Raw genomic sequence first — 23305 nt, 5'->3', positions numbered from 1 at the left:
TGAGTCTTACAATTCATTTGGAAACTCAACTTATTTATGCTTTCAAACAAGTAGTGAAGAAGTACTTACTAATTTTTCACATAGGTGTAGATTAAGATATTTAGGGATGCATTGGGAAGTTATGGAACTGATGCTGCGATACAAGGCAGAGCACGCGGTGATGCTGGTAATTCTTTTAAGTTTTAAATTACATATGTATTGAAATTTGAAAGTTGAAACTTGAAAGTTGAAACAACATTTGACACATGTCTTTTTTGTTGTAAACTTGTAATGCAACTGGATGGTGGGTGTTGTATGGGGAATCGGCTGAGAACTTAAGAAGAATAGCAATCAAAGTCCTTGCCCAAACATGTTCCGCATCTGGCTGTGAGAGGAACTGGAGTACCTTTGCACTCATCCGCTCCAAGAGGCGCAACAAATTGGGGTCTCAACGTTTATCTGACATGGTGTATATGCACTACAACTTGAGGCTGAAACTGCAACACATACGCATGGGACATGAGGGACAAAGGGGCACTATTGATCTCGCTGACATCTTTCAAGTTGACTCAGAAGCTGAGGACCCTATTGTGGATTGGGTGAGGGATAGAGGTGAGCCAGTGTTGGATCAGGAGGGAGGTAGGCTCGACCCCGTGATAGCTTCCGAGATTGGTGCTAATGTGGATGATTATATGGCTGACAAGGGTCAGATACATGCATGGGAAGCCTCACCCATACTATTCCAGCCCACTGGTAGCAATGTTGTTGATGATGAAGACTGGTCTAGGTCCTCAGATGATGATGATGGTGGTGATGGTGATGCTGGTGGTGGTGATGGTAATGGTGATGGTGGTGGTGCGTGGTGGTGATGGTGATGGTGGTAGTGGCAGTGGTGGTGATGGTGGTGAAGATTTTGACGGCATGCGAGAGCGTTATGTGGTAGGCCAGGATACGGCGCTTGTAGAACCAGTCCGATTCACTGGAGAGACACAATTTGATTATGCCACACAAGATACGGAGCATGTGCCCCCGCACCCACACCCCCACCCTCAGGATGCCCCCTACAACCATACAGCAGGAAGCGTAGGGGTCGACAAACACAGTTGCAATCTGATTACATGGACATTGATGACCTATCTAGCTCTGTTGGCGGTTTGACTATGGGTGATAGGGAGGGAGGACCGACTGGGCATTGGCGTGCCCCATCTTTTGACGCACATACCACTCCACTGTCATCAGATTATAGTGCATCACAACCTTACGATGGATATGGATATGGATCATATGGGCAGTTTAGTGGGGTAGGGGACTATGACTACCAGTCCCAGTCCCAGGGACATACTGGATCATCTTTTATAGATGACATCTTTGCATACCCTAGCGGGCCTAGCTTCCAACCTTACCAGCCATACATGCAGCCAGTGCCAACGCCTCTTCCGCCGGCCCCGACATCATATCACACTGGATCATCTTCTTCACAGACTGGATCGATTCGTGACCCTAGCATATATCCTAGGATAGGTTACCTACAGTATGTTGATGACTCCATTTACATGACACTTGTGGATGACTACACTCGTTTCTTCTCCGATTCTATACCGTGGTCCACATCTGTCCTTCAAACAGAGAACAATGGACGTCGACTCCAACGGGGCATGAGTGGGATTGATCTAGGGAGGCACAGCAACTATTATTAGCACTTGTAAGTTGTAAGTTGTAAGTTGTGATCAAGGTTTAATATTTCGCGATATCTCGGTATCTCGGGCCTACCGAGATATCTGAGATACCTGAAATATTGCGAAATATGACCGAAATATTGCATTTTTTCTGCAATATTTCGGGGGTCCATCTCAGGGGGTATTTGGCCATATCTAGGCCTGAAACTTCATGGACAGCCTTATTTAAACTTAATAAACACATTTAAACCATAAAATTATAAAAATGTGAATTCAAATTGGTGTTTTAGGCTTACACCCTTGATTGACATACGGTCGCCGACCCTAATGTATAAATAGTTAAATACACATAGATTAGGCAGTTAATATTTAATAATAGTATTTAACTTCATCACATATCAAGTTAAAGCCAATACACATTGATGAGTGCCATGATTCTCATAAACTCCATAATATTCAATAACTCGCTTAAAGCCTTAAAGGCAATACACTAAGTGTCAAAGTCAGTAAGTCATAAGACTCGCAAGTCACAACTCACAAGTTCATAGATCAATGAAATCACAACTTAAGTTACAAATTACAAGTGCTAAACTGCTAATAGTAGTTGTTGTGCCTCCCTGGATCAATCCCACTCATGCCTCGCTGGAGTCGACGTCCATTGCTCTCTGTTTGAAGGACATATGTGGACCACGGTATAGAATCGGAGAAGAAACGAGTGTAGTCATCCACAAGTGTCACATAAATGGAATCATCAACATACTGTAGGTAACCTATCCTAGGATATAAGCTAGGGTTACCAATCGATCCTATCCTAACCCTTATATTTTTCACATAATTAAAACCAATTTTTTATATATAATGTTAATATAAGTATTAACCTAACACAACAAAACCAAAAATTAGTAAACATAATATACATGTAATGCATTTCAAAACATATAGAAATAACTTTCATATTTTTTCATTATTTTTTAAACTTAAAACTCATATTTTTCCTTATTTATTTCTGTTTTTTTTTTATTTTTTATATATTTTTGTTAATTTTCAAAAATTAAAATAATTATTTAAGAGCAGAAAAATAAATCCAACACCGTGAAGCCGTAGATCGGCCATTGGTGTCTAACATATATTTAATTCATTACCATCTAAGTCATATTACCCCTAATTATTTCCTATTTTAATTGTAGGAAAATGAATTTTTAAAACCAGAAAATTAAAAAAAAAAAATACATATGGAAAAAAAATTTCGACACTGTGAGGCTACAGATCGGCCTCCGGTGTCTAACATATATTAATATCATCACCATCCAACAAAATTTGCACATAGTCTTTTCAAAAAAATAGTTTTAGAGAAATAGAATTTACCTTAAATAGTGGAAAAAGGCTTGGATGATAAGCTTAGATGACCCTCCGATGAGTTTACCGGCGAAAATCCGACAACAATGTGCTTGAACAATGGCTAGAGTGTTGGATGAGAGCTTGGAAGAGTGGAAGAATAGGCAAAAGACTGAAATTCCTTAGCAAATGCAGCTCTCGGTCGAAATATGGACCGAAATCTGCGAAATATTGTATTAAAGCCCCCTTCACGTGACACTTTAAGCCAAAAAACCATATTTCGTCGATATCTCGTGAGATATCGAGATATCGACGAAATATGGTATTTTTTCATTTCGACCTAATTTCGCATCTTGGTAAGCTCGAGATATACGAAATTAAGCGATATTTCGGCGAAATATCGCGAGATTTTGAACCATGGTTGTGATTTCACTGAATTGTGAACTTGTGAGTTGTGACTTTGACGCTTTGTGTATTGCCTTTAAGGCTATAAGCATTTGAGCTATTGAGTTTTGACTTTTGAGTTATTGACTACTAATTTATTATGGAGTTTATGAGAATATGATTTATGAATTATGTCTCATGAGTTTTAATTAGTTTGTTTACATTTCTTTTATGTCTTTAACTGCCTAATCAATGAGTATTTAACTATTTATACATTAGGGTCGGCGACCGTATGTCAATCAAGGGTGCAAGCCCAAAACACCAATTTGAATTCATGTTTTTGCAATTTTATGGTTTAAATGTGTTTATTTAGCTTAAATAAGGGTGCCCATGAAGTTTCAGGCCTAAATATGGCCAAATACCCCCCCGAGATGGACCCCCGAAATATTGCAGAAAAAATGCAATATTTTGGGCATATTTCGCGATATTTCGGATATTTCGGGTATCTCGGTAGGCCCGAGATACCGATATATCGCGAAAGATTAAACCTTGGCTACGCCCACATACGTAGGACTGAGCAGTAGGTAGGGGTGATGATCCTGGATCAAGAAGGTAGAGTCCATTTTCCTCCCATCCACTGCTAATAATATTCTTTGTCACCAAATTCTGATAAACACAATGAGAAGGAAAGAAGGTAACACAACAATTCAAGGATTTGGTGAGATGTTTTACAAATAATAGGTTAGTGGCAAGGTTAGGAACATGAAGAACAGAGTCGAGAGAAATAGTAGAAGTAACTCGAACAGTACCCTTACCAGAGATAGAAGAATGAGAACCATCAGCAACTCTAACCTTATCCTTACCAGAACAAATGGTGTAGGAATCAAAACACTGAGACATCCCAGTCATATGGTCTGTGGCACTAGAGTCAATGACCCAATGGTGGGAAGATGTAGAAGCCAATAAGGCAGCGGCCGAAGAATTGAACTCTGCAAGAGTAGCAGAAGAGTGGTGGAGCTGCAATATCCGGTGTCATTATCATCCTGAATGGTGTCTATCTGCAGTCGAGATGGAAGTCCCATAGGCTCAACCTCAAGCCTTATAGAATATGTTCTAGCTCCCCCTCTCCTACTGCCATGCATACCAGGGGAATAGCCATAAAGTATCCAACATCTCTCTTGAGTGTGTCCATATTTCCCACAATAGTCACAGCTGAATCTTTTCCTGGCATTCCCTTGGGGTGGAAATTGACCTCTTCCTCTAACGACTGACATAAAGTAGGAATACACAAGAAATAGGAATGATACCCAATCCAATGGGGAGTACACACTCTACCCAAACAAGATAAAAAAACAAAGCTTTTCAAACACTGGTAATTTCAGTCCAGCAATCAAACAGGATAAACATCTCAAAGAAAAGCAACTCCATCAAGACTGTCAAGGCATATCTTCATCACACAACTACTAGGGAAGCTCAAACAACACTTCTCATCAACACCAAGAGCTCAAACAACACTGCTCATCAATATTACAGGCAAAAAATAATCCTTTCTTGGCTGGTTGTGATCGATTTGACCTCCAAGGGTCCAGTTCTTTACCAAAGGAAATGGGGAGTCATTGCTCAACCCAAAAAGAGGATATCAAACACAGGTAACCACAGTCCAGCTAGCAAATCAGGAATTACTTCCACAAAGAAAAACTCCAAATATATATGTCTCAAGGCACAATGATCTCATCCATCAAAATAAAGAGTCCAAACAACATAAATCATCCAAACCAAATAGCAAGAAGCAGCATAGTCCATCGACACCAGCAGCACAGACGAAAACAGAGCCTGGCGGTACCAAGAAGCTGGCGGTAACTTGCTGCACGGCTAGATTGAGCTTCAAACCCTTATTTCTTCAAGTAAACTCCTCCTTTTGTGGCTCCATGGTCTTCATTCATTCCTCTTGTAAGATATCTTCAAGCTTTTCACATAATAACTCCTTCCTTGGAACCCCTTTGTAACCTAGGCTTCCAAAGAGAGGATAGAAACAGAACAAGAAGGTGAATCGACTCTCAAACCAACAAATTAAGCTCTGATACCAAGTTGGAAGTTAAAGACAGCAAGTGAACAAAGGAAAGATGAAGGTAGGAGGTTGAACAAGGAGAAGAAGAGAAAATGGTGCAATGTTGTGTATTGGTCCTATTGGAGAATAGTCTCCACCACACCTATATTACTTCACTAATGAGCTAAAAAAATTACATACACCTACCTAGGGAGGTAAAAGGTAAAACAGAAAAAATACAATATAAGGCAACTAGTTAACTAACTAGTTTCTAAAGGACCCCTATAACATATAAACTCTAACAAGCTGAACTAGGCTTGGTGGTGATGTCAAGTCAAATCCCCCATACCTTTCTCCCATCTTCTCTCTTTCTCTTTCTTCTTCTACCTTGCTGTTCTGTCGATTTCCAGTAACCTCCTCTCCAATCATGGTCTTCTTTAGGTAATATGTATTCCTCTTGTATCTTCCTATTATCTCTTTAATATACATATGGGTAACTCACTGGTCATGCAGGATTCTGATCTGTTCTCACTCCTACAGTTTCTGGGTCTTCATCCTAGTATGACTGTTGTTTTGTCATATTATTTCTCCCAATCCAGCCACTGGATAGGGCTCAAACTTTGATCGAATATTCTCCAACTTAGACCCTTCCTTCGACCAGACTGGAGCTCATCTGATCTCTGGTTTGTGTAATATTACTAATTGTTTTCTGTTTCTAAATTCTGTCTTCTTAAGTTACCTAATGTTCTAGAAGATCCGACCAACGGATCAAACTGACATTTGGAGGGCTTAAACCACCTCTTTATAGGTTTATTCGATTCTTATTTCAGCTCCATCTGGCCGTTAGATTCTGAGATATCATAGTTTCTATATTTTGGTCTCACTGTGCTTCTGTCCTGTGTAGTTGCTTTCAATAATCTATCCAACAGATTATCGTTCCTCGTCACTTTAAAAGCGGGCAAATAATGAAAACCTTAGAATTATATGAATTTTTTCCAATACAAAAAGATTCAGCAGTCAGCCAAGTCTAACAACCTGCAACTGCAACTGTTTAGTACAGGAATATTAATACCTTTTTTTACTAAAAGGATTGCTCTTGAAGTTTTAAGTTTTACAAAAAAAAGGGGGAGTGCTTAGAACCTAGGTAAGTACAGAATCTGAAATAGGTGGGTGAAGGGGCCTGGTCCGCATTGAGAATCAAGGGCATCATGCATCCAACAATCTTTTTTTTTTTTAATAAGTAGTGCACTATTATTGAAATGAGGGGCAATGGTCTCCAGTCACAAAAACCAAAATACAAAAAATATACTCAGCAAGGTGCCCAAGTATAAAAATAACAAGATACCTATACAACAAGCCTACTCACGTCAGCATTTTCCTATTTCCACTTTCCACAATACAAAGAAATAACAATGTTAACTCTTCCTCAATTTGTAAATGGATCTTCTAAACCACCAGATGCTTTTCTTTCCTATATTTTTTAGAGGAGGGGTGTGGGGGGAGAGTCCATAATAACATAACCATTGGTACGCAATTACACAACTATAAAAATTGAAGTCATTTTTGGAACCAAAAATGCAGAATTTCACAAAGAGTGGTAGTAATATATATGGAAGATCTTAAAAGGATTTTAATTACCTTCCCCACCCCCCCCCCCACCCCCCCCAAAAAAAAAAGTTCTTATAATGATCTTAGAAACAAGCACCAGAATTTTTTTTTGAGAAAAAGCTCGCTCAGAAGTTGTACTTCCTGGAATCAATAAATAAAAAACATGATACAGGTAATGACAACAAGAAGCAAAAACTATATACAGCAGAGCAGAGTACAGATGCTTGACTAGTAAAGGATTTTCTGGTGGTATTATTGAAGGAGACTCAATCAATATTATTTATTATGTTACACTCACTACATACGACCCATCTCCACTATCTCATCTTCCGAAGGCACTTTCTCTTTCAAGCGGAACCACAATGAGGCGGCTGATGATCCAGTGAAACAAGGGGCAGTGCACTCGAAGGTTTTGCTATGGGAATGCAATGGGCTCAGGGTTTTTATTTTTTGGGCTTTCTGGCAACTGGAGGGGTTTCAATGTCCCGGGTGATTATTGTAGCATCTACGCTGCTATATTTGTGAGGCCTATTACCTGCTGTAGTTGTTGTTGTGCACTACTTTTACTCTGGCTTTAACTCATTAATATGATTTTTGTTGTTATCGGTCAAAGAACAAACTATAAACAGGTAACAGGGAAACAAAATAAGGTGTACCTCTATTTTCTTCCTCCACTGATCATTTCCCTTCATTAAGAAATGTACTGGGATGAAGGATGACAGGAATATTATCCAGCCTATTGTCAATACCAGAACCCTGCAGATTTAAAACAAGACACATCAAAATGGTGAACAGTTGTTACAATGCAACTCTAATATAATGCATAGGTAGACAAGCATAAGATTGCAACTTTATTATGATCATGGTTTTAAGTTTCGTTTGACCGAGACATATAAGTTTCAACACTAACCGAAATGAAACCAAGGGTCGATACTGGTTTGGTCCAAGTTTTGACCCTGTTTCAACAGGTTTCGACCATGTTTTGGTTGAAATCAAACCATACATGTAATTCATAGGTTTCGATGAAACCTGTCATTTTTCGACAAGTTTCAACCAAGACCTCCTTGTTTCGCTGGTTTCGACACTGCTCTTTGGGATTTTGCCGAAAACTTACATTTTTTTGCCAAATCACTTGATTTCTTCCCATTTATTTGCTTTCTTCTACTCATTCCACCCTTCTACAGCTTGGATTCGTGCGATTGGAGCTTGAAAGTAATGGCTTTTTCCCCACATCTAAATTTTTAAAGAATTCATTTGTAGACATAGTAGTTTCATTTCAATTTGTTATATGTCAGATAGAATGGCCCGATCTACGACTTCACGAAGTAGGATTATTTTTTAGGTTACACTATTTATTGAATTTTCTGATTTAAAAATATGATTTCCCGGCAACATTGTTTTGAAAAAAATAGGGTTAATATGTAATGGATGGACTTCAAATAAATATGAGGGTGGCTATAGTGGATCTTCTACTTCATTCCACAGCACTGAGTATGGGGTGGATCAGGTGCTGGGTCATCTTTCATCGACAGCATCTTCTCATATCTGGCCCAACCTTTTGTGTTAGCTCCACCCAGTTCCAATGTCAGTGAATCTTCCCTAGGTTGGGATACCTCTGCTATGCTGATGATGAGGCTTATAGGTGGGTTGTCATGGACTATCAGAACAATTGGGTACAAAATATGTTTTTAGATATAAATGTGCTGCCTTCGGAGGAGCATCAACGAAATCTTCAGTCATACGCAGCTCATGGATTAGACCGGCCAAGCAACTCCATGTGGTATTGAGTGATGAGTGTTGTATACTTGAATTTCCCTAAACTAATGTATGTTTTAATTGCATATTTACATTTTCAGTAGTTAAATTATATGTAGTCAATGTTTATAATAGGGCTAGTGTACAACAATATTCAGCGTACACCAGCAAACTTGAGTCCAAACCACAAGTACCATTTTGGGTGGCTTTTTGTGAAAATAATTCATGGAATAGGTGTAAAATGGTAAGGGACGAAACATAGATGAAACCCAAAACTTGGAACCTTGATTATGATGTATAAGTATCATCCCCCAAGGATCCTATTTATTCTAGTGACAACCAACAAGAGATCAATTCATTGTTGATAAACTCAGGTTGACACTGAGAGGGGGGTGAATCAGGGTCACCAAAAACTTTCTTCCAATCTCTAACAGATACCACACTGGTGATGTGTTCTCAAGTACAATTCAAGATTGGCCGGGGCAATCCCTTAATTACCAATCACACACAGACACGTCCACCACACACCACAACTTGGTTGGGTCTACCAGACAGTGTCCCTCCACTATGCACAACACACACTTCAAATATATGTTGAAAAATAAGTGCAAGACAGAACACCAGATATACGTGATTCGGCCAGAGTGCCTACGTCCACGGAGGAATACCCGTATAGGGTTTTGTATTCCCTCAATACACTACTCAAATTTTGATGGCTACAACCACCCAGGAACTCCCAATCCCTGCTTCAGTTTGTGCAACCACACAAACGAGGGCAACTACCCCAATCTCTGTGCAAGCCCCCACTTGACAGAGTTACAATAATTAATTGCAAATAACAGAACTAAATCCCCCAATACAATGGCCAATATTGGCTTACAATCAAACTGGGTTTTTTTTCAACTAAACATGCAACCTAGAAACTCACAATGGGGATTTACAATCGAAGATTACCTCTTGTAGAGTAATCCAACAATCATGAAGCCTCTGACGCATAGAAATCAAGTCTGTGTACGCTCCACTGCTCAAATCATCTTCAATACGGAGCCATCCAGCATAAACCAGTGATGTCGTCGATTTTCTGTGCTCAAATGGTTCTGCAACTTATTCCAATGGATTCCTCTCGAAAATCACCCAATTTCAAAAAAAAAATAGCCCCATTTGGACTTCGGATGACCAAGATATGGCTTTCCAAAGTTGGATGCTCCAAAACGGGAAACCAGTGGCAGAATCGTAAATAGCTAGATTCTTCGTGACAAAACCATGCGTAACGAGGACACATGTCAAAGAAATTCACAAAACTATCAATGTTAAAAATAGGAGGTGATGTCATGCTGATGTCACACTCCACTACCAAATCCCTTATTTCCTTTCTCTCCCCCTTCTTTTTTAAAAAGAATCTTGCATCAATCCGCGGCGTCCAAGAGGAATCTTGCACTAGATGCCGATCCGACACCCGTGGTGATTCTGGAACTTTAACAAAACAATGGGAAACCTCTGTCTCCAGTAGCACTTAAAAAAAACGACCAAAAAATTTGGCTAAGTATAAAACTTTTTGCCTATTCCAGATTTGCTCCGTTTTTGCACATCAACACGGAAACAACTGTAACTTTCTCGTCCGACACTGAAATGATGCGAGACCAGTTGCGTTGGAACCATGACTCGACGAACTTCATTTCTCATGAAAACTTCTTCGCCCAGTTCAGCCATTAAGGCTTCCAAAAATAGCTTCAAAGTGGACCCCACTGCGTGATCCTATGAAATCGCAGCTTTTGATGTACAAAACCTTCACCTGCTGCTTCGAGCCTTTGCCAAATACTTTTAGGGACCCAAAATTCTGTCAATATACATCCTCCATGCTTGGATGTCACTATAACCCTGCCAAATGACCAAATTGCCCTTGACGCTGTGTAGAAGCCTGTTTGACCAGTTTAACTCTTCCAACTCACCAAAAACCATTGCCGCATCATCAAAATGTCTAGAAACGTTACCAACAATGACAACACAACTTCAAAATGCTCCAATTGCCCAACAGTTGTTATGGTTCTTTCTTGCTTGTGGCATTCAGAAGACAAGGGCAACTTAAGACCCTACATTTATAGGTTCTACTACTGTCAGAAATAGAGTTTTAATAGTTGAGGAACCTTAAATAGCAAAACAATAAACCCCAAAGGGGAGAGAAGGGAAACATTCCTGCTAAAATTCAACATGATTAAATAAATTCCGACGATCTGATCTATTTACAGCCTTAAACATACTCATAAATGCTCTCCTAATCCTATTTATGACTAGAAGACCATGGAACCTCATAATGGGATCCTAGTTCAGCCCTTACAACAGAATCAAATCCTAAATAGAAAGGATCACAAGGAGGTGAGAACTGCAAAACTGAAGTCAGTTAAGCAATGTTTGTCCATTACGATCAGCAACCAAATACAATTAGGAATCCACCAACTCAACAGCAAACTACCAGCACAACTTGGAACAAATAGGTGGATAAATTCAGGAAAAAAATTGCAGGAACAAAGATAGAAGTAAGAAGAGATAAGAGGGATATGACCAAGGATTCTCACCAAGGCCTAGCTTTGCATCTCACTAGGCTCCGCTGCATCTTGCAGCTATTGACATAAAACCAGAAATTTCATTCAACTTTTTAACTTACTTCAAAATGCTTACAAGGAGCCCTCTTACAGAGTGGCTGAGAGCATAGTTGCCAAGACATCGCCTAGGCATCACCTAGGCACTCAGGCTCTTTCTTGGGTCCAAGACGACAGCACGCCGTGTTAACACTTCACAAGTTTACGTTGATTTATATTTATTATTTTGTTTTTTGATAAATTTGCTTATATTATATCCTATTATTTGTTTATTATATGTTGATTTTCTCATATTAGGTCATCATTGGCATAATTATGTCAAATTGCATTGACGTGACTTTTATGTTGCATATAAGCATAATATATAAATTGTCTTTGCTATATTACACAATCATATATTGCAAACCTAGGTGAGTGCCTTGTGGCTTAGTCACCTCTCCAATGCCTTGGGTCAGCTAGTCTCCTTGACAACTATGGCTGGGAGGGTTCTAGACTCTCATTGGGACTTTCCCCAAGATTCTTTGACCATTTAATGAATTGCACATTTTCAAGGACTTACATAACCATCAATAAACTGACTTTCATTTTCAAGGACTTATGAAAACACCGAGAAACTGACTTATTGGCTGAAATAATGTCTTCTAAGACTTTCGATAATAGTTGTAATTAACTAGATAATGTAATGTAGAACCAATTCAGGGTAGAACTAGTCCCAAATAACCCAGGAATAACCAGCAATACAAAACTCAGATTAGGGGTTGAACCAGAAATTAGGGGGTTAAGAGTTTTGTCAAACCAGCCAATGGAAAGGGGGTAAAAGAGGATCGAGGGAAGTGGAAGGTGAAGTGGAATGGTGGTCAAGACCCAGCCGGGTTTGATGGAAGAATATGGAGATATGGGGGTTCAGATATGGCAGCAACCTTCAACTCGCAAGATCAGCACAAAGGCCCTCAATCGAGTGGACACAGCAGCAGCAGCTCTGGAACCTGATTGTTGCTTGGCTCAGGCTTCAAGAGATCTTCTCAGCATTTGTATAAGCTCCAGATGGCAGCAGCAATAAGAGGAAATCGAGCAGGGATAGGGGAAAGAGGAAGGAGATAAGAGAAAGGGGGATAGTGGGATTCGGCTCTCCCAGCCAGGCTCCTAACAGCCCTTCAAGCCATGAACACTTGACAAGGAAACCATATTTTGCAGCTAGCAAATATTCTTTATTTCATAAAATCGTCACCTTTGGCTTCTAAAAGCCTTACATATAAATAGGTAGCAATGACTTGCTCCTCAAGTTACAAAAATTAGAAGGTTTAAACTTTGACAAGTCCTAAAATTGGAAACTATAAAAATAGAAACAATAAAATAGCAAGTCTCTTATAAGGCTGAGACTTGGATTACAAGCAATGAAACTAAAATAGAAACTAACTGAAATAGGAACTTCTAAATAAAATCTAAGCAACTAAAATAGAAACTCAACACCAGAATATTCCACCAATCCAGCACCTAATCTTCACACCAGAAGTCCATATCAACCCAAATCACTGTTCACGTGAACAGTAATTCGTGAACAGTATTTCTGACTTTTATTTTTGTCCTGTTCTTCAAGCTTTGATCTGCATCAACTTGCTCCCTCTTAGAAAAAACTCGTCCTCGAATTTTGTAGAATGTTAGGGTGATTTTAGTATGGTGCACATCCATCTTTAATCCGTAGAAAAATTCGGGTGATTCCTTGGATGTACGAATGTAGTCATTGAGGCAAGGACATCGCTCTTCAAGGTACTTCAAGGGGATGACAAACTCCATGTGTTCCACTTCAACGTCTTTGGATGTGTCCACGGGGTCGTCTTCTAGTTCGTCTTCTACCATTGTATTCTTGATCTCCGCATCAATTTGATGGATGAGCTTCTCAACCACGATCTCAACCACTAGTGCAACTTGGTCTACTTGAATTTTGTTAGCTATATGTTCTTGAATTTCTTCAACACAGACCGTCTTAGTAGAATCTTCTGTTGGTGCATCAGCCATTGGTGAAACTTCAATCACAGTCGTTGCTACTTGCTTTTGAGTTGATATGTTCGCCATTCCCTGTAGTTGTACCGTCAATGTTGTCACCTTCGGTTGTAACCCTTTTAGAGTAAAACAATGGTATAGATGGTATCAATCAGGTAGGACACATGTATTGTTTTTAGGTTCAATCCAACCTTGTCGCTCGTCCAACCAATCACAACCTACTGCAATAAAGCTCTTTGGAGATGGTACTGGCTGACACCAAGCACCGTCATGGTATAAGGAACACTCAAATTCAACAAAGACTTGACCTGTAGGCATGATACAAATCTCTCCTGTCTGAGACAACATATCCACCACGGATTGTGAAATAATGTTGTCAAGTAGCCTCTCATCAACACATAATATGGCTGTGCTCCCATTGGGTAGACGAACTCGGGTCTTGAAAATGAAGGGAGGTGAATCTATTGAGGCTTGGTTGGAGCTTCCCCCCGCCATAGCTGTGATACCAAATACTGTAGAACCAATTCAGGGTAGAACTAGTCCCAAATAACCCAGGAATAACCAGCAATACAAAACTCAGATTAGGGGTTGAACCAGAAATTAGGGGGTTAAGAGTTTTGTCAAACCAGCCAATGGAAAGGGGGTAAAAGGGGATCGAGGGAAGTGGAAGGTGAAGTGGAATGGTGGTCAAAACCCAACCGGGTTTGATGGAAGGATATGGAGATATGGGGGTTCAGATATGGCAGCAACCTTCAACTCACAGGAGCAGCACAAAGGCCCTCAATCGAGTGGACACAGCAGCAGCAGCTCTGGAACCTGATTGTTGCTTGGCTCAGGCTTCAAGAGGTCTTCTCAGCACTTCTATAAACTTCAGATGGCAGCAGCAATAAGAGGAAATCGAACAGGGATAAGGGAAAGAGGAAGGAGATAAGAGAAAGGGGGATAGTGGGATTCGGCTCTCCCAGCCAGGCTCCTAACAGCCCTTCAAGCCATGAACACTTGACAAGGAAACCATATTTTGCAGCTAGCAAATATTCTTTATTTCATAAAATCGTCCCCTTTGGCTTCTAAAAGCCTTACATATAAATAGGTAGCAATGACTTGCTCCTCAAGTTACAAAAATTAGAAAGTTTAAACTTTGACAAGCCCTAAAATTGGAAACTATAAAAATAAAAACAATAAAATACCAAGTCTCTTATAAGGCTGAGACTTGGATTACAAGCAATGAAACTAAAATAGAAACTAACTGAAATAGGAACTTCTAAATAAAATCTAAGCAACTAAAATAGAAACTCTAATTTAGAAACAAATAATTAAGAAAATAGAAATTTAACACCAGAATATTCCACCAATCCAACACCTAATCTTCACACCAGAAGTCCATATCAACCCAAATCACTGTTCACGTGAACAGTAATTCGTGAACAGTATTTTCTGACTTTTATTTTTGTCCTCTTCTTCAAGCTTTGATCTGCATCATAATGATTCTCAAATTCTGCACACATGCATTAATTACTTTGAACCCTTCTTCAACTAAGATTTGAACTGGATTAATTAGGGCTGGTTTTGGGTGAACCAAAAAACAAAGAGACCTGGTTGGTCTAGCTTGAACCAACTGCACCTGGTTCAGTTGAACCAGAAAAGGTTCATTCAAGGAATCGTAGGCCCAGTTCCTCCCTTCTTGCGATGGTACGGCTTGGAGTAGAACTTACCTGCATCAACTCTACCCAGCTAGGAAACATTAGACTCAAAAAAATGTAAAAAGGGCACATAATGCTCATAAAGGTTTGAGTTGATGCGCTTGAAATCATCTTCATGGATCAACACGCAATCATGGAACTAAATCTCAATAGTTTCGACAGAGATAACTTTGTTTCGACACTTTTTCAGGCGAAACCTAAGGTCGATACTGGATCGTACAAGGTTTTGACCAGGTTTCGAACAGTTTCGACCAGTTTAAACCAGCCTATGACATTTAGAATTAGGCCCAAAAAAATATCAGGTTTCGACCCTGACTCAAAACCGAGATTTAGAACCTTGTGTGCAATCATGCCGCGGATGACCCTTCCATTTGACAAGGAAAGAGCGGTAACAAGCTCCTTGTCGTGTCATAGTAAACTTGTGGTTGACAACATCTTCAATCTCATCCTTGTCAGGTGAAGCAAATTGTGGCATCCATAGAGTATGCCCGATATCACCCTCATCAGAATGGTGACCCACATACATAATAAGATTAGCAACATTAAAAATATTGCTAATGGGCATGTCAAGTAGGAACTCAAGCATGTAGGCATTGGGCCCAATCCTTTCAGCACCTTGAATGGACCCATCTTTCAAGGGTGTAACTTCGGGTTGGTACCGGGCGTAAACCTCTCTGGAGCAATCTGTCCCATCACCATGCCGCCTGGCTGAAACTCAACGAGTCGGTGGTGATGATCAACTGCAGCCTTGTACGCATCATTGCGGATTGCAATGCATTGGTGTATGTTGGTGTGTACTTCAGTGATGTGCCATATGAAATCATCAGCCTCGATGCTAACTCGAACATGAGAAGAAAGGAACCAAATCTATTGGCCTATTAGGCTGAATATCATGAATTGTCTCGAAAGATGTTCAAACCATGGTGTGGTTGATAACACTATTGTAGGCGAACTCAGCAACGTCGAGTATTGATGGCCAAGTCTTCTCATACTCTCGTACAAGGCAGCGTAAGCGATTGCTTATGCTTTGTTTTGTCCCTCCGTTTGAGAGCAAAAGGTTGTAGAAAACTATAACTTTATGTTCGTCCTCATCCGGAGCAAGGTACCAAAACTCGGAATTCGACCCTGGAAAAAACTGAGATCTTGGTCGAGTTGGTACATTTTTTTTTTCAACTCGAAACCTCTTATTTATTCCCAAAATCATTTAAGCAAATGCTTTTGTATTTGTATTAATGCTTTTGCATTTGGATTTCATTTACTTAAGATATTATTCATAAATAAGCAAATACCGCGAATATTGTCAAAATTGCTTAAATCTGATATTTATTGAAAAAGTTATGCACCGGTCAAACTTAATTTGGTGTGCACGAATGTTGTCAAAATCGCTCTAAATGAAAATGTTTTTTTGGACATCAAAACAAATGAATATTTTACCGCACTTTTGGTTTTTAGCAATTTTACCATATTAAGATTTATGGAATTTTTAGATTTGAGAAAAACCCCAACATTAGAAAGTTGAAAATTGCATCTACCACCGAAAATCCAGTTTTTGTTCTTGAACTGGGGGGTTTACTTTTTTCCTTTTGGAATTTGATTTTTTAACTATTTTTATTGGATTCAAATAGGGGGGTATTTGCTTATTTATGAATAATATCTTAAGTTTTTTTTTTTTTTTTGGTAATGAATAATATCTTAAGTAACTGAAATACAAAAACATATACTTAAATGATATTAGGCATAAACAAGTGTTTGTCTTGGTTTTTGGCATAAATAAGTGTCTGTATACCAAGGTTTGCATAGATAGGTGTCTGTATACCAAGATTTCCCACCGAGATCTCAAGATCTGGCACTCATATAAAGGAGTTTGAGTCAAGATTCTCGAGCTGAGATCTCGCTCAAGTTGTTGCACTTTTCAACTCGTATGCCATCTCGTCTCGACCCCTTAGAAAACTGAGCTCTCAGTTGAGATCTCGCGAGTACTCGATCTATGACCCAGAGAGTATTCCAAAAAATAACTCATTAACTTAACATCAGAGTCGGAAACAATCGAATCTGGTAGTCCATGTAGTTGCATTACTTCTTTGAAAAATTTGGCTGCAATATGGCTAGCATCATAGGTGTTTCGACAAGATACGAAGTGAGCCATTTTCAAGAATCTGTCCACCACTACAAATATGGAATCATGCTTTTCTCGAGTAGTGAGTAGGCTAAGTACAAAGTCCATACTAATGTGAAGCCACGGTGCAAGAGGAATGGGCAGCGGGGAGTATAATCCTATGTTTTGCAAGAGGCCAGCACTTTACCCAAAATTCCTACGTTCAACAGAATAATAACTAGCAAACAGCCTTTTACATCTTCTGGTTCTTCTCTCTTAGAATTTTAGATCTCACCCACCTTCCCCCCAAAGAAAAAAATATTAAAGGCTCTACCTACAAAATACATTGAATATAGACACAAAATTGGAGGCATCTAGATCCAAGGACCGCTGCCCGTTTAATGCCTTGATCATCATCAGTGCTCCATCCCATTCTCATACTTGCACACACATGCGTAGTGGTTCAAACCCATGTGATTTATCAAGATGTTAACTTCTTTCATAGAACATCATCTATTCATCATAACCCGTTCAAAAATACAACTTCATCCTCCAAAAAATGGTGAATGCAATCCTAACCCTGCACTTGTGATTCACTTCCTTCTTTCACCAGCAAATTCATGAAATGAGAAAAATATATATATGAGTATTTATCTCCAATTATTATCAACATGTCTATAGATTTTATTTTTCCATCAACATATCTATAATTTCAAGGGGGAAAAAATAAACAAAGACGGAGACAGGGAAACAAAAACAATTGGAAGAAAGTTGCAAATACATCATTTAACCATGTCAGCAAATCAAAATTTCACACTTTCCACTTGCAAAAAGCATGAAGGGAACAGACTTGAAAACCATTAGTCTGAGTTTTAATCCATATCCTAAACTCCTAACTGTTGGTGTATATCCCATCAACTGACAAGTGAGAGAAAGTATGTTGGTGAACAAAAGATTCATAATTAATTAAAACATAGTTAAGAATAATATAATATGAAAAAGTAAAGTCAAAGGTAGGAATACTGATATTATCCCTTGCAGAGACAATAGCAAATGCCATCCAAGGTGAAGAGATCTAACCTTAACGGAAAAAGAATCCCATATCTAACTACCACCCCAATGCACCAGAGAGGAAACAAATAAATATTCCAATTCCAACGTTCCGGAGGATTTGATTTGAAACAACGTGTGAAAGAATCCTGCTCATCCAAAGAAGAATTTCAATAGATTATAGGTAAACATAGAAAAAAGAATAATAACAATAACCTCAAGATATTTTAAAGGCATATATATACTGGGACCTAAAATGACCTTAGGAGAAGTGACGAAAAACATGCATAGCTTAGGCCTTGTATCAAATATGACCTTGAATAGTGCTGATTGGAGGGCAATGACCCATGTAGCCAACCCCATTAAGTTGGGTTAAGGCTGAGTTGTTGTTGTTGTTGTATATATAATGGGGCCTAAAAAAGGCCACCACTGATATTATGTTAAGGGATTAATGCAAGGAAATACCATTCAAAGTCATAAAGGAGCAGGCTCCAACAAGATGCCAAAACCTTCCAGAACAAATGGTGCAAGGCACAAAAAAAGGCACGTATATAATAAAGATTTTGAAAGATTGTGAATAATAACAATATATAATATGCATGAACACAGATGACAATTTAATTTTTCATGGCTTGGCTTTGGATCTGTCAAGCAATCCTTTCTCAATTTGTGCTCTAATTAATTATCTCTTTTCTTTTGAATATTTTATTTGAGGCCTTGGGATGGATATGGTTCAATTATTTCTTATGATTTCATTATTTTCTTCTGAAGCAGAATGCAGACCCAAACTTTGGGTGGTGAGGTAGGGTGGAGATTATATTATTTGGTAAATCATTAGGATTAAGGTATGTGTCTATGACAAGGAAGGGGGGTGGGGGAAGAGGTAGAGCAACGTAACACAAATTTAATGGAAGACTAGAAGGAGCTAACTTCAACTTGAATTCCCAAACCATTCGTGAGCAAAAGTTTATGCTTTCAATTTAATGGTTTGTTAAGGGGAAAATACAAATGACATAGGTTTTTACGAATGAAACCTTCTCTATAAGTAATTCAAATTTAAGTGCGGAAAGGAAATATCAAATTTCTATGCACATCGATGCAATGAAGAAATAACAATGCAACCATTTCATTCAAGATGATTAAGAAGTGCAGGCTAGATAAGCAGACCTCATCCTGCTTGTGAAGCCTTAAATTATCGAAACTATATACTAAAGCAGGTATGTATGACCTTGTGTCATATTTTTCTCCTTAAGATCACTGCATATATAAAGGAGGATGCCATTAAGGATCTAAATTGAACACAACCAGAACAACGTATAAGAAGCTAAGAAGAACAAACAGAAACATACATCAACGATAGCTCCAGCAGCCTCTGTCAAAGCAGGCGAAATGTCGAGCAAATCGCGCCTGATTTCCATAATTAAGAAACGAGCATTCAAAATAGACAAAAATAAATAAATAAATTAAAAAAAAGGCAACAGGAAATACTGATGAAGAAGACGAAGATTAAGGAAAAATTAAAACGACAAAATGATGATGAAGAAGACAAACGAATAGGGAATTCATTACAGGCGAAGCTTCTCGTGAAATTCTTGGATAGAATCGGTGGGCAGGTATTCTTCAATGTTTGGTTGATCTTAATCCACCTCCGACGGGTTAAGCTGACTCATGATTTGATACCTTTTTCCTGTCTCTCGCTCTCTCAACAACCTCACTCTGTAAAGGATTTGCTTCAGCTCTTGCAGGCTAAATTAGAGGAAAATAGTCGCAAGTCATCCCTCTTTCAGACTTTTGCTTAGATTCCATGGCCCTCCCTGAAAACTATTCACGCACAACAAATTGCTTCGACACGTGTTGGCCTTTCTATCTTTAATACTGAAAAGTCGAAGAATTAGGATTTTCTCTTTTCTTTCATTTAAAGGGAAAGAATAAAGTGTGAGATGATGACGATGATGACAATAATGATTCTGTAATTAGGGTAGATCACTGGAAGTTTGGTTGGTTGAAAATTCCATTTTTGTCATGTTTACACGTAAAACATTGTACCCTCTTCATCCCAATTATTTAATGGGATAAATAGGATACGCCGGCGCTCTCTATTTGGATCTCTCTTCTCTTGACACACTCTCTCCTATTTCTCTTATTCGGCCTGTCCTTTCGTGCTCTAAATAGAAAAAGCGCGTTTAGTATTCCGTTTTAGATACGTTTCTGGGTTTTTTGACGTTGTAAACACGTTTTGTTGTATCTTTCAAACAAACGGCAAACATTTCCGTTTTAAACGTAGTTTAATATTTTGTTTTAGACGTGTTTCCGTTTTTTATCAATTTAAACACGTTTTGTTGTATCTTTTGAAATAACGTCAAATGGTAAACATTCTCGTTTTAAACTCATTTAAAACACATGCTCTTTTTTATGGCGTTTTTTAAGATCTTGACCTTGTTGAACAATGATTTACTTAATTGATCATGTTGATCCTCGGTTGGCATTGAGAGGGGGGTGTGAATCAGTGTTCTTTAAAATTCTTCTAAAATAATCCTTAAATTTCAACCCTGTGTTGATGTCGATGAAGAAGACTTCAAGCAAACCTGATTGACCGGGGCAATCTCGTAATTATCAATCCCACAACACACATGCACGTCCAGTCCGCAACCACTGTGTGTCCAGGTTTACCAGACAGTGCACCCCACTCTGCAGATCAAACACACTCCAACATATGCAACGGAAAGTAAAGCAGGCAAGATACCAAATTTACGTGGTTCGGCCAAACTGCCTACGTCCACAGAGCAATACTCTACTCAAGGTTTCGTATATTGCTCAATACGCTACTCAAATTTTGACTGCAACAACAGCTAAGGAACTACAATCCCTGCTTCGATTTGTGCAACAACACAAATAAGGATAGCAACTCCTTCTTCAATCAAGCTCCAACTTTAGTGGAGTTACAATCCATCAATTGAGAGTACAAGAACATAAAACCCATTACAAGCCCTTCCCAATACATGAACAAAACTAAGGTTTTTTCAACACATAAGCAAACCCTAAAAATTAATAGGACTTGTAGAATAAAAGAATACCTCTCTCCTATGTATTTCAAAGATCAATCTACTGCAGTACTCCTTCGAGAGTCGATGCACACATCCCAATCTTTATTGCAGCTTCATAGATCGATCAATTAGTGTATTTCGTGCAACCTTCTTCTCTGCGTCTTCTGCCTCTGAAAGTGGCTCCAATAGATAGCTCTCGAAAAAAACACGTAGCTTCAAAAAAATTGTCGTCCAAATTTGACTCCAGATGGCCAAGATACGGCCTTCCAAAGATGGATGCTCCAAAATTGGTAACCAGGGGTAGAATCATAATTAAATAGATTCTTCGTGACAAAACCACGTGTAACAAGGACACGCGTAAGAGAATTCACAAAGCCCGACTTCTTTAGAAATTGGGGTGACATCATGCCGACATCACATTCCACTACCGAACACTTATTTCCTTTCTTTCTTCCTTTTTTTTTAATGAATCAAATCCATTTCAAAAGAATTTATCAAGAGTATTTAGTGTACGCGCTCAAACTCAAACACTACCTGCATAACACTAATAAAAGGTTGTTATAATGGAGCATCAGTACACAAATCCTTGGTGCATCCAACCAATAGAAGTGCTAGCGCTAGCATCAAATTCGCCTTGGTCATTCTGTGTCCTCCAAACATAATCTAGCCACTAGAATCCAATCCAACGGTCCAAAAGATTCTGTAATTTTAACAAAACAATGGTAATCGACTGTTTACAGAATGGTCATCAAAATTGAGCCAAAAACTTTGGCTAAGTATGAGAGAAAACGTCTTTCTCTAGATTCGCTCCATTTTCGCACAACGACATGAAAAAGTCTATAACTTCCTTGTCTGATATTCAAAAGAGGTGAAACAAATTGCTTTGTAACCAAGATTCGACGAGCTACATTTCTTGTGAAGAGTGTTTTGCCCAGTTTTTCCATTAAGACTTTTAAAGATAGCTTCAACTTAGACCCCACTGTGCGATCCTATGAAATCACAACTTTTGATGTACGAGGCCTTCACCTACTGCTTCGGGCCTTTTCCAAACACTTCTTAGGGATCCAATATACTGTCAATAGTCATCCTCCATGCTCGGATGCTATTGTAACTCTGCCAAATGACCAAACTACCCCAGACTTGTGTAGAAGCCTGTTTGACCATTCCAGCTCTACCAAACCACCAATAGCTACTGTCACAACACTACTATGACGAAATACGTTGCCAACAATGACAACAACATTCCACACGTTCCAGTGGACCAACAAACCATATCTCTTTCTCCCGAACTCTGATCGACCTGATTCTTTCACCAACGTAATGATGACTCGAAGGACTACTTTTCTCATGATATCACCCTCAACTCAAGGTAAATGCACGAACCCTAAAATTGAACTATAAACTGATGCATCTTCTGAAAAGGGCTTCTAAAACAATGACTCCCAGCTCCAACTAAACATGCATCACTCCATGAGTGTGTTGGCTATGATGACAACAATGAGCAACACCATAGTCAACCCGCATTGCTTAACTTTAGATATTATGGTGTATGAATTGGGAATTGATATTGGATGATATTAGATGACATGTCTTGGAACTTACAATGGGTTGTGGAATATATATGGATTAATTTTGGATGTTACAATATGTATTAAGAAAAAATCCTCAATTTATATTAGAATAGTGATGCTTTTTTGGTTCCTTTTTTTTTTAATATAAATGTTTAAGACTCATACCGTCTGTTTTCCATGTTTTAGCATTCTTTGTTTTTTTTTACAATTTTATTTGATCATGCATTTACAATTTTTACCGTTTAAAACCCGTACCATTCGTTTCCCTTTTTTTGTCGTTCCCGTTTTTGCTAACTATCTTGCTTACCCTATCGTACTTGCTCACAGAATCCTCTCTTATTTTCCTAGGCTCTGTTTGATTGCAAGGTAAACAAAGGGATGGGATGTGAAATGAATTCAATACAAAAATTAAATCATTATCTGATATAATGGTTTAACTAATTTCAAAACCTGTCAAATTATG

The 23305-nt window shown here is 38.8% G+C and overlaps 1 protein-coding gene across 1 annotated transcript in view; it reads right to left on the bottom strand.

The window, feature by feature from the left end:
- Positions 1–19645, bottom strand: part of LOC122655352 (glycerol-3-phosphate acyltransferase 9-like) — a 39184-nt gene extending 19539 nt beyond the window's left edge. Inside the window, exons 1-4 of the mRNA XM_043849554.1 lie at positions 19577–19645; positions 19405–19419; positions 18258–18376; positions 7686–7785 (exon numbers count right to left, since the gene is read on the bottom strand). Of these exons, the coding sequence (XP_043705489.1) occupies positions 7686–7785; positions 18258–18376; positions 19405–19419; positions 19577–19645 (303 nt within the window). The remainder of the gene's footprint in view (positions 1–7685; positions 7786–18257; positions 18377–19404; positions 19420–19576) is intronic.
- Positions 19646–23305: the final 3660 nt, after the last annotated feature.

This window comes from Telopea speciosissima, chromosome 3 (genome assembly GCF_018873765.1).
Source record: "Telopea speciosissima isolate NSW1024214 ecotype Mountain lineage chromosome 3, Tspe_v1, whole genome shotgun sequence".
NCBI classification, from domain to species: domain Eukaryota; kingdom Viridiplantae; phylum Streptophyta; class Magnoliopsida; order Proteales; family Proteaceae; genus Telopea; species Telopea speciosissima.
This window is presented reverse-complemented; position numbering and strand designations above follow the sequence as displayed.